At 45.6% G+C, this 13,085-nt stretch overlaps 1 protein-coding gene across 3 annotated transcripts in view; it reads right to left on the minus strand.

Moving 5' to 3' along the window:
- The window catches only part of NF1 (neurofibromin 1), a 419,128-nt gene that overhangs the window by 56,060 nt on the left and 349,983 nt on the right, over nt 1–13,085 (minus strand). For all 3 annotated transcript variants that reach the window (XM_073589728.1, XM_073589727.1, XM_073589726.1), the window contains exons 45-47: nt 12,926–13,027; nt 9,349–9,489; nt 4,917–5,046 (exon numbers count right to left, since the gene is read on the minus strand). In XM_073589728.1, coding sequence (XP_073445829.1) covers nt 4,917–5,046; nt 9,349–9,489; nt 12,926–13,027 — 373 coding nt within the window. The remainder of the gene's footprint in view (nt 1–4,916; nt 5,047–9,348; nt 9,490–12,925; nt 13,028–13,085) is intronic.

Below are 13,085 nucleotides of genomic sequence, written 5' to 3' on the forward strand. Positions count from 1 at the left end.
CGGTTCTATCCCTGCCAGATGGGGCATCGCTTAAAGATCCTACGGACAGGCAGATTGAATCTCTGGCTAAGTCAATTTTTGAGGCATCCGGTGCCTCCCTCTGTCCTATTTTCGCATCCGCCTGGGTAGCGAAAGTCATATCCGCTTGGGCAAAAATCCTTCGCAGTGGCATATTGGCGACAGCTCCTCAGGACGAGTTGGCAGATCTGATTAACCATGCCGGTAAATACCTTTTGGCCGCCTCCTTGGACGCGGCTGGGTGCGTAGCAAAGGCTAATAGCAACATAGTAGCTATACGCCGAGTCCTTTGGCTAAAATCATGGAATGCGGATACCACTTCAAAAAAGTCCCTTACTAATCTGCCATTCCATGGTTCTAGGCTCTTTGGAGCCAAGCTGGACCAGATAATCTCAGATGCCACTGGTGGTAAAAGCACTTCTCTTCCCCAGTCTCGACCAAAACGGTTTTTTTTAATAGAAAGGGTTTTCGGCCGTTTAGGCCTTTTCGTCCCTTCTCTTCCACGGACAGATCTGCCCAGCAAGATAGCTCCTCTGCCACTAGAGAGCGAGAACAGAAAAAAACCATCTTACAAGCCTGCTCCCCGCTGGAGATCTAGAGGACAATACTCCAGGTCTTCAGGTGCCAGTTCCGGCAGGTTTTCCTTCAAGTGACGGGTCACCCCCACCTGGAAATTCTTCCAGGGTGGGAGGCAGACTTTCCTTTTTCGTGGATGCTTGGCTGTCTGTTGTCGACGACGCTTGGGTCATAGAAATCGTCGCATCCGGATACAAGATTGAATTTGCTTCCCCCCCGAACAGACGTTTTTTCCTGTCTCGGCCTCCGCGACAGCGGTCCCAGATTCCGGGGTTCCTTTTGGCCATTTCCTCCCTTCTTTCCGCCGGAGTGATTGTTCCCATCCCCCCAAACGAACGGTTTTCAGGGTTCTACTCAAATCTCTTCGTAGTCCCGGAGAAAGACGGCTCCCTTCGTCCAATTCTGGACCTCAAATTGTTCAATCGCCACGTGAAGATTCTTCATTTCAAAATGGTGTCTCTTCGGTCGGTGATAGCCTCCATGGAACCCGGGGAATTCCTCTGCTCTGTGGACATACGGGACGCCTATCTGCACATTCCGGTTTGTGTGCAACATCAGAAATATCTTCGATTTGCGATTCAGGGAGATCACTATCAGTTCACGGCTCTTCCCTTCGGCCTAGCTTCCGCTCCCAGTGTTTTCACGAAGGTGATGGCGACCGTCATGGCCATCCTTCGCTCCAGAGGGATCCTCATCATCCCTTATCTGGACGATCTCTTGATCAAGGGCTCGTCCCATCAGGACTGCCTTCAGAGTCTTCAGATAACCCTGGACACTCTCTGCCGCCTCGGTTGGCTAGTTAACAAGGAGAAGTCCATTCTGATCTCCACTCAGCGTCTGACCTTTCGGGGCATGGAATTCGACACAAATCTAGCCCGGGTTTTTCTTCCGAGGGAAAAACTTGCGGCTCTTTCCAAGGGCATCAGAATTCTCAAACGGCCAACTCCCATTCCCATTCGGTCCTGCATGAAGGTTCAGGGGAAGATGGTGACTTCCATGGAAGCAGTGCCATTTGCACAATTTCATCTTCGCCCCCTCCAGCTGTCTCTGCTTTCAGCCTGGGACAAGACCACGATGTCCTTGGACCATCCCATTCTCCTCCCTCTCAGAGGCAATCCCTCACTTGGTGGTCACTGCCAGCGTCAGTTCTCCAAGGGAGGTCCTTCCTTCCGCCTCAGTGGCAAGTCATCACCACCGATGTCAGCTTTCTAGGATGGGGAGCCTTGTTCCATCAGAAAACGGCCCAAGGACGCTGGAATCCACAGGAGGCTCTTCTCCCTATCAATCTTCTGGAGATCAGAGCAATCTTCCTGGCCCTTCTTCACTGGCAGCCTCTCCTCTCCGGCAAGCCGGTCCGTATTCAGTCGGACAACGCCACGGCTGTGGTGTACATAAACCAAAAGGGGGGCATGCGCAGCAAGCAAGTAATGTCAGAAGTGGCCAAGATACTCCGCTGGGCAGAACATTACGTTCCGGCAATCTCCGCCGTTCACATTCCAGGGGTGGAAAATTGGGCAGCCGACTGAGTCGTCAAGGCCTAGCGTCAGGCGAATGGTCCCTTCACCCCACAGTCTTCAATCAGATATGCCACCGTTGGGGCACCCCGGACGTCGATCTCATGGCATCTCGGATGAACCACAAAGTTACGCGTTTCGTAGCCAGGTCCAGGGACCCTCCAGCCGTCGCATGCGACGCTCTAGTAATTCCGTGGTCCCAGTTCCAACTTCCTTATCTGTTCCCGCCTCTGGCCTTGATCCCACGAGTGGTCAAGAAGATAAAATTGGAAGGCGTACCAGTGATTCTAGTCGCTCCAGATTAGCCAAGACGACCTTGGTACGCGGAACTGGTGAACATGCTTGCGGACGTTCCCTGGAAACTTCCAGTCCGTACAGATCTTCTCTCGCAAGGCCCCCTTTACCACGAGAATTCTCAGTCTCTGAATTTAACGACATGGCCATTGAGGCCGCGATCCTGAGAGAATCAGGTTTGTCCAACCAGGTGATTCAGACTATGATCAGTGCCTGAAAACCAGCCTCTTCCCGCATTTACCATAGGTACTGGAAGGCTTATTTCCGTTGGTGCGATGATAAAGTGTTTTCAATGTCCTTCTCCATTCCATCTATACTTGGTTTTCTCCAGTCTGGCTTAGATGCGGGGCTGTCCCTCAGTACCCTCAAGGGCCAGGTCTCCGCTCTTTCTATCCTCTCCCAAAGAGAGCTCGCTTCCTTACCGCAGGTCAAAACCTTTCTCCAAGGGGTCGCCCATGTGGCTCCTCCTCATCATTCGCCGACAGACCCGTGGGATCTCAACCTCGTCCTTAGCGCTCTCCAGAAGGCGCCGTTCGAGCCTATCCAGGACATTCCTTTGTCCCTTCTCTCGTGGAAGGTAACCTTTTTGATTGCCATTACATCCATCAGAAGAGTTTCTGAGTTGGCGGCCTTGTCATGTCGTTCCCCTTACCTGATTCTCCATCAGGAAAAGGTCGTCCTCAGGCCCGTTCCTTCTTTTCTTCCAAAGGTGGTATCCTCTTTCCACATCAATGAGGATATCGTTCTCCCATCTTTTTGTCCTGCTCCTTCTCACCCTCTTGAGAAGTCTCTCCACAAACTGGACGTAGTTAGAGCCCTGCGTGTCTATCTCGCCAGGACCTCTTCGTTTCGTCAGTCCGATTCCTTGCTGGTCATCTCTGAAGGTAGCCGGAAAGGGCTTCCGGCATCCAAATCCACGATCGCTCGCTGGATTCGTTCTACCATTCTGGAAGCGTACCGACTTCAGGAAAAACGGCCCCCTCCGCGTACCGACTTCAGGAAAAACGGCCCCCTCCGCGTACTGACTTCAGGAAAAACGGCCCCCTCCGGGAGTAAGAGCTCACTCCACCCGCGCTGTGGCGGCTTCGTGGGCAGTTCGTCACCAGGCTTCGGCCTTGCAAATTTGCAGGGCCGCAACCTGGTCGTCCTTGCACACCTTTGCAAGGTTCTACAGGGTTCATACCCAGGCCTCGTCTGATGCAGTTGTTGGTAGGAAGGTTGTGCAGGCAGCAGTGGCTCACCGGCCGACCTAAGCCTTTCCAGTTATTTCGTTCCTTATTGCTGTTCCCGCCCTTGGGACTGCTTTGGAACATTCGATGGTAATCTGTGTCTCCCAAAAAGGCGATAAAGAAAGATGGATTTTTGGTTCTTACCGTAAAATCTCTTTCTTGGAGCCTTCATTGGGGGACACAGCACCCTCCCTGTTTAAGTTGTACCGTGTTGGGTCTTAGAGTCCCTTGTTGGGTTGGTACATATGTTTAGAGTTTTCCCGTTGCTTCTCCTACTGCTTTCTCACCAACTGAAGTGCTTGGTGCCTGTCGGTGGGTGTATACTGCCGGGGAGGAGCTAATTTTCTTGTTTTGCATAGTGTCAGCCTCCTAGCAGCAGCAGCATACACCCATGGTAATCTGTGTCCCCCAATGAAGGCTCCAAGAAAGAGATTTTACGGTAAGAACCAAAAATCCATCTTTTCTTCAACTGTACGATGAAAAAGCATCGTTACTTTTTTTTTTTTTTTTTTTTTTTTACAGTGCTCACTGAAGGGTTTAACCAGAGTGACAATTTTATGGGGCAGGTCATTCTGGAAGCGAAGATACCAAAACGTGTATGGTTTTGGTTATTTTTTTCCAACATAAAAATAGAAATTTATGGGTACAATATATGATTTTTGTTTTTCTAAATTATTTTCTGACTTTTACAGCTCTGTTCGCTGTTATAAATCATTGCAATGCAAGAGCATTCCAATGGCTTAAAACTATCAGTGCTGCACTGACAAGTGAGTTAGATCATGCACTGCGCATGATCTAACCAAGATCCCAGCGCCTGGTGACCCAGATGCAGTCATGACGACATCGGGTCACCATGGCAGCGATCGGACCCCCACGATGACATCATGGGGAATTCGATTGGAGGGCAGAGACAGCCCCCTTCCTTCTAAATGTTGAGATCAATTTTGATCGCAGCATTTAGGGGGTTAAACTGTCAGGAGCGGTGCGGGCACCATTCCTGGCAGTGAGTGCCGGGTGTCAGCTGTAATATCAGCTGATCACCCAACGGCAATCGTGTGCACACCTTCTGTGAGAGTAAAATCGAATGGACGTACCCGGAACATCCAAGGTCGGGAAGTACTTCCCAACCATGACATACTGGGTACGTCCAAGTTTTGTGAAGGCGTTAATAAATTGATCCATAAGTTTGGCAAGCGTAAACCAGTTCTGAGTGCTTAACAATATGGTTTTGTTACTACTATTGCCTAGTAAAGCACAACATACATCATTCTTAAAACCTACTCACCTTTTAGCAAGTGCCCAACTAGTGCAAAGTTGAAGTTGGAGTTGAAATTGAGGCCAACAAAGTGGTCCATTTGTTTACAATGCCATTCTTCTAGAGGGTTGCGGATCTCCATAAAGACTTCTTCTGGACTCTAGCAGAATAAAATAATAAAATAATAAAGTTTTTCATCCTATTCCTCCCTATATATCACACCCATTATATAAGCACAATGTAAAAAATAAACAAAACATTTTACATTAAAACTGAAAATAAACTACAGATATACAAAACTCCATCATTTAAGATGCGAACCCTGACCTTTGCATTATTCTGGAAAATTGTGACTAGGGATTTGGATATCAATAAAAGACCTGATATTGTTTCAGTTCAATTTGCTGTTTCCGCCTCATAACTATGTTTACTTCCCCCACCACATCACTTCTACAAGAAATGTAGAAAGAAAAAAATCTAAAAATTACTAGTAAGAGTTAACTTAGTAATACTGTTGGCAGCTATATCTAGATATTTGCATTTTGGATTTTACCACATCTGTCAAACAGTATAGGTCATGGCTTTGATTTCTCCCCCTCACCTTACAGCAGTCACATACAGCCACTGATCACAGAAGGCAAACTTATGAGTCAGGGGAGATTATAGTCTTGTTTGGTTTGTGACAGATTTCAGGTCAAAGGCCGCACGTTCACGTAAAAAAAAATGCAGGTCATACATTTGTTTTACTGACATATGTCTTAGCCCACACCCCAACAAGTGTGCTAAGTAAGCGAACACTGCATCATGTTTTTGTTTTTTTTTACAATGGGAAAGGGAAAAAGCAGAACACCTACTGCAGCATTAAACAGTTGTGAGTAAGTTCCCCCCCCTCTTCTTACCCCCGCTGTACTACAGAACGCCAGTGACTGTCTGTCTGCAGTCTCCAACATCAAGTCCGCTCTCTATCTGAAACTTAACCTCTTAAAAACTGAACAACTTCTGCTCCCGCCATCTACTAACCTCCCTAAATCTGACATTTCCCTCTCCGTGGGTGGCACCATAACAACACCCCGGCAGCAGGCACGCTGTCTGGGTGTTATGTTTGACACCAACCTCTCCTTCACATCCCATATACAATGTCTTGCCCGCTCTTGCCGCCTACACCTAAAGAACATCTCCAGAATTCGCCCTTTTCTCATCATGGAAACAACAAAAACCCTCACTGTAGCATTGATCCACTCCCGCCTAGATTACTGCAACGCTCTATTAATTGGCCTCCCCGCTACTCGAATTTCCCCTCTCCAGTCCATACTTAATGCAGCAGCCAGGGTCATCTACCTGGCTAATCGGTACTGAGACGCGTCCGCTCTTCCCCAGTCCTTACATTGAATTGGACCCTATTATGAATGGGCAGCCAAAGTACTTGTTCTCACCCACAAAGCTCTCCACAGTGCAGCACCCTGCTACATCTCCTCCCTCATTTCTGTCTATCGGCCTAGCCAACCGCTGCGCTCTGCAAAAGACTTTCGACTAACCTCTGCACTAATCCGCACCTCCCACTCCCGACTCCAAGACTTTTCCCGCGCTGCGCCAATCCTCTGGAATGCTCTAGCCCAAGAAATTAGGACTATCCACAATTTGCAGTTTTAGGCGCTCTCTCAAAACACATCTAATCAGTCACTTTATGTGCAAGTGTGAGTATGTAGCCCATTCACGATCTCTGTCCCCCACCTTCTCAAGATGGCTGGCCATCATTGTAAATACATCATTGTAAATACACACCTGTACTTTGTATCTCCCCCACCTCATTGCAGATTGTAAGCTCTCACGAGCAGTGTCGTCTTATTTTACTTTAATTACTGTATTGTTAACGTTGTAACTTATGACTTGTGTTTTGAAACTGTTAAACTGTAAAGCGCTGCGGAATATGTTGGCGCTATAAAAATAAAGATTATTATTTCCTATTCTCTTGTATGTCTGTCACGCTTAAATGTTTCATTTCACCAAATATTAGACAAAGATAACACAAAAGAAGGATTTTTGTTACTCACCGTAAAATCTCTTTCTTGGAGCATTCATTGGGGGACACAGGTAACCATGGGTGTATGCTGCCATCGCTAGGAGGCCGACACTAGGCAAAAAAAAGAGCTAGCTCCTCCAACAGTATACACAAACCGACTGGCACGAAGCTTGTCAGTTAGTGAAAAAAGCAGTAGGAGAAGCAGCAAGCACCATATACTGGCCCCCCAACAGAGGCTCTCACGCCCAACACATGCACAAAAATACTAAGGGTGGGAGCTGTGTCCCCCAATAACTGCTCCAAGAAAGAAATTTTACGGTAACAAAAATCCTTCTTTATTGTTTCATGGGGGGATACAAGTAACTATGGGACGTCCAAAAGCAGTCCCAAGAGAGGGAACAGAATATCTTGCTAAAATTAGATCCAGCGACCGCAGCATGCAGCACCTTTGTACCTAGGTCAGCATACGCCGAAGCATAAGTATGTATCCTATAGAATCTTGAATATGTATGAAGAGTTGACCAGGTAGTGGCCTTGCAAATCTGGGTTGCAGAAGCCTGGTGGCGAATGGCCCAGGAGTTCCCCACCGCCTGAGTGGAGTGAGCACTCACACCAAGAGGGGCTGGTTTGTTTTTGACATAAGCCACCAGAAAAGCTGAGCGGATCCAACGGGCGATGATAGACTTGGAGGCAGGGAGTCCCTCAATAATGACAAACAAGAAGAGACCCCTCTCGGGGATGGACGGGTGATGTATGGAATGGGAATACCACCTTAGGAGGGAAGGAGGGCACTGAACGAAGGACCACCTTATCCTGGTGAAAGACAATAAAAGGGGAGTGGTAAGTGAGACGCTAATTATGATCCATTTAAGAGAATACGAGATATGCTGGATGGGCTCGAAAGGGGATCCTGAAGAAAGCTTTAAACTTTGTTAAGGTCCCACAGGTCCACGGGGAGCTAGACAAACAAATCCCTGAAGGAAGGTCTTGACTAACTGGGGGACGAGTGGCCAAACTTTGTTGAAACATGATTTAGAGTGCCGAGACCTGACCCTTGAGGTTACTGAGTCAAATCTGACTGTAGTCCTGATTGCAAAAATGCCAGAATAGAAAGACATAGGAGCTGTGTGTCTATATTTACACCAGCGAAAAAAGCTTTCCAGGATTGATGATAAACGCGCAAAGACAAGGGTTTTCTCGCACTGATCATAGTCTGAATGATCTGGTGAGAGAAACCTGCCTTCCACAGAACTGTGGCATCAACGGCCATGCCATTAAATTGAGACACCCCAAATTCAGGTGGACCTTGAGAAAGTAGGTCTGGTCGGTCTGGGAGCTTCCAAGGAACATCTGCCAGCAGGTGTTGACTAGCTCTACGAACCAGTACGGAAGCTGAAATTGAGACTATGGAATGACCAGGGCGTCGTAATCGATTGCCAGGGGGTAGTGAGATCTGGCCACACGCCGAGGAACCTTGTGATTCGTTACCTTCTCTAGCATGACGGAGTTGCCGAGTGTCCCTCCCTGGTGATTTTTGAATGCCACAGGAGGATCCCCAAATCCAGGTGTGAAAAACTTGTTGCATCATTCACAAGACGACTCATGGCTGTACTAGCTCAAAAGGGTGCTTCTACTCAATACTGAGCAAAGGGTCTAAATGCTTATGACCATGTGATATTTCAGTTTTTCTTTTTTTAATAAACTTGCAGAAATTTCTACATTTATGTTTTTTTTTCAGTCATGATGGGGTGCAGAGTGTACATTAATGAGAAAAAAAATGAACTTTTTTGAATTTACCAAATGGCTGCAATGAAACAAAGAGTAAAAAAATTTAAAGGTCTGAATACTTTCCGTACCAAATGTATCTCTTGTAAATAGTCTATTAGATGCGAGTCCAACCTCTTTGACCCACACCCATCTCCAGAAAAGGGTACCATGCCGCTCTGAGAAGGATCCACATGTGCTACTACTTCTACAGCGGCTGGGCACTAGCTAGAACAGGGGCTTGGGACCCCCCATTCTGTTGGGTTTGGCTCACAGAAGTCGGAACCGCATTTGATAGACGTATGTAAATATCTGCCATGAGGCAACCCTTTTAAACTGTTCTCACCTGTGCTGTGGATTCTCATAACACAAGCCCAAATAGTATGTCAGATCTATTGTACAACTATACCAACATAGCCCAATAATTTTGATTGAGAGAATATCCCTGCTACACTATTCTTGCTGTCATAAGTGATGGAAACCCCAAAACATACCCTGCCAGAATGGTATAATAATGACGTGAGCACAGCCTTATCATGCTAATATTTTATATTCTCCTAAAACAGAATGAAATATTAAATTATTTAAGGCAATATCACTAAAGGCCACTCAATCTCTAAACTGGCCAAATATGACTTGCCCAACAAAACTTACTTTTATACAGCGTATTTTACTTACCTTGTCATTAAATACTCGAAGGCTGTCTAATGTGTGCAGGTTTTGTTCCAGAAGAGCTGTACCCGCCGAATACAAGTTAACTTCATCCAGCTGCAGTACTGCCATAGCCACCCAAAAGAGGGCTTTGTGCATAGGGGAATCCTAAGACGATGGTGAGAAATCAGTAACCAAAATCTCCAGGAAAAAAGGCAAAATTCCAATAATGGACTCTAGCCCAAATTACCCTCACAGTAAGTTACCATGAAGCCATGAGTATGGGGGATGGGAATGGAGCGCGAATGAGTGCATTAGTTGGTAGGTACCACCTCAGTGTTCTTCCACAAACTTGTGCATTCATTTGCCCCCACGGGTGAGCATAGCATTTGACAGCGTGAAGTCATAAATTACAACTGTGACGATGGGCAACTACTGGAGCTCTGAAATTTTAGGCAGCAAAAGACAAATTCAGGTGACTGAAATGAACGGGGCACCAAATAATGCATTAATAACTACAAAACACAAACTATACATTTGTGGAATCAATGAAAACACAAATGATCTTTGCAGCTATTACAGCTATAGGCTCTAAAATGAATCAATGTCATAGGGTACCTACACCGGAGAGGAGAAACTTACAAGGGCTCTGTGGTAATCACTAATGATGCTGTGAAAGACAAAATAGTTCTTCACCAAACTGAATCTAAGTAAAGTCCTGTACTTTTATACCATACATACTCTACAGCAGTGGTGGGAAACCTCAGGCCCCCAAGCTGTTTACGGCCCTCGCAACCTTTTATCCGGCCCCTGGGCAGATTCTAGGGGCAGCAGAGCTTGGGCAGGCAGCTTTATTTTGATGGCTGCTGGCTTTTTACCTTCTTCTTGCCCTGTGAGCACGTGTACGCAATGTTCACTACTGAATGTTGAAGAGCGTGCAATGAAAGATTATGTCCTGACACCATTGCCATGATTTACTTTTTGGGCAGAATTAGTGCTCCAGTTGTACAGCCCTGGAAGGATATTATAAATATCCAAAAAGCCCTTGGCATGAAAAAGGTTTTCCACTGCTGCTTTAAGGGCTCCTTACACTGCGAGCACACGTACACAAAATTCACTAATGAACACTGTGGCACATGCAATGAAAGATAACATCCAGATGTTGGCCAAGACCAGGACGTTCTTTGTGGGTGGAGTTAGCACGCTTTGCACTCCAGTCCCTCTGAAGACTCCAGTCCCTCTGAAGACACCAGCCCCAAAGTTTCCTATGTGATGCATATTTTCCTGCCCCAGCGTCTCCTATGGGCTGTATATGCTATAGTGTCTCCTATGTGATGTATATTCTCTTGCCCCAGCATCTCCTATCGGCTGCATATGCTCCAGTGTCTCCTATGTGCTCTATATGCTCTTGCCTAAGTGTCTACTATGTGATGCATAAGCGCCAGAGTCTCAGTCCCCACGGCTGCAAGTCTTGCAGTTAGAGAGCCGCAACACATGCAATGAGTTCCTGCCGAAGACACTCCGTTAGCAAACGAGAATGTTCGCTCATCACTAGCACACAGCAGTCTGTGTCCCCTATGCGATGTATATACTGCACACTAGGGTGACCGGATCTCATATGGGGGGGGGAAATGTCAGAATCTTGTTCGTCTGGACCCCACAAAACGATTCCCCTTTCCAGATATTGAGAGAGCCAAAATTTGAGCTCGATCAAACGACGTTAACCCGGTGCCGCTCGTCGCTCAAAGTTTGAAAAAATCCAAATTGAGGTATTTTAAGATTTAGGTATTTTGCATAGTCTGTTAGACTATAAAGAATCAATATAAGAGAGGCTGAGGAAATAAGAAAGCGCAATAGGGTCTTATCCGGGTGATGTTAGGAATAATTGAAAAGAGATTTACTCACCTATTCCAGGAGAGAAAAGAGCACATAAGTCGACTGTCAGCTGCTGCATGCCCGAAGGTCCACTTCGTGACCGCCAATGTGAATCCTTATGGATAAGATATTTTTCGGACTTACTGTGCGCTGCTTGACAAAGTTCAGTAATACACCATAAAGGGGTTAAAACGTTTATTTCCCAACGCGTTTCGAAGTTTCTAATACTTCGAAACGCGTTGGGAAATAAACGTTTTAACCCCTTTATGGTGTATTACTGAACTTTGTCAAGCAGCGCACAGTAAGTCCGAAAAATATCTTATCCATAAAGACTATAAAGAATGTGACAACAACATTGCAGAAATAGCCCTGACCAAATTTTCGAACCATTTGTGGTATTTGAATGCAGAGTTGGTGGGATTATCGTTTTTTGATCCCACCATTACAGACAATGAAAAGTTGTTAATGGCTAATAAATTGCTCAGTAGCACAGATGAACCATCAGAGCACGCTAACCTACATGAGTTGATAATTTTACATAGTTATCTAATCTATTCTAGAGCTTTTGTTAAAGCAGTTTTTGAAACGTCAGAATATAATGCTTGGCATTTGCTTACAACTTGCAGGACATATTGCTTTTGTTCTTCATCTTTTGTCAGAAGGTCGTTAAAGTCGGTTACTTCCTACCTCTTAATTTTTCTTTCCTAACTTTTGGATTTACAACCCTAGCGTGCTCTGATGGTTCATCTGTGCTACTGAGCAATTTATAAGCCATTAACAACTTTTCATTGCCTGTAATGGTGGGATCAAAAAACGATAATCCCACCAACTCTGCATTCAAATACCACAAATGGTTCGAAAATTTGGTCAGGGCTATTTCTGCAATGTTGTTGTCACATTCTTTATAGTCTAACAGACTATGCAAAATACCTAAATCTTAAAATACCTCAATTTGGATTTTTTCAAACTTTGTGCGACGAGCGGCACGGGTTAACGTCGTTTGATCGAGCTCAAATTTTGGCTCTCTCAATATCTGGAAAGGGGAATCGTTTTGTGGGGTCCAGACAGACAAAATTCCGACATCGATTTTTTGCGGTCACCCTACTGCACACTTCCCACTGCTTCAGTTCTATAAATGTTATATAAGAAGTGATGAATTTCCCCCTTTGAGGAGACCTGCAGTGCAATGTTATTCTGTGATCGGTATAACTTACTGCTGTGATCAGTTTTTTCAAAAGTTATCACAAAGTCAACTGCACTCTAGACTGACACAAAAGTGGAAAATTAGCTACCAGTAGCATCATACATACCACCTAACATCACACTCTTCACCAAAGAGAAGCAGTTCCAGTTATCACATTATGGGTGAGGTAATTGTCTGGTCCAATATAGCAGGATCATTTTTAAGTTTAGGATTTTGAATGGCCCCCCTTATGCTTTCATAAATATCCAAATGGCAATTAGCAGGAAAAAGGTTCCCCTCCCCTGCTCTACAGGTATGAACACATCTGCATAGGGAAATCTAGTGCTGCGCAAATGTTCTGTGAGGCTTCCAATACAAGAATGGATACTGCGGTATAAAAAGCCATAAATGTTTACTTTCAGTAGTGTTGGTCAGATGCGGAGGAGAGTAATCCACTAAGACAGTACAAGGAGCTGTAGACGTGACCTGAGAAATATTACTACTATACAGCTCATACTGCAGCCATCCGGTTAGGACACCTCTTACCTTGTTAAGAAGCGGCTGTAGTTTGGTCAGTGCTATCACAGTGGCTTCTATTAAAACTTGACTATTGTAATTATCAGGACCTTTCAAGCAGCTTTCCAGTCCCTAAAACAAAGATATTTTCTTTTTATAAAAAAATACTTCAATTTTTTAATACTTAAAC

The sequence above is a fragment of the Dendrobates tinctorius genome, unplaced genomic scaffold (assembly GCF_039654945.1).
Source record: "Dendrobates tinctorius isolate UK_male_01 unplaced genomic scaffold, ASM3965494v1 ptg000112l, whole genome shotgun sequence".
NCBI lineage: Eukaryota > Metazoa > Chordata > Amphibia > Anura > Dendrobatidae > Dendrobates > Dendrobates tinctorius.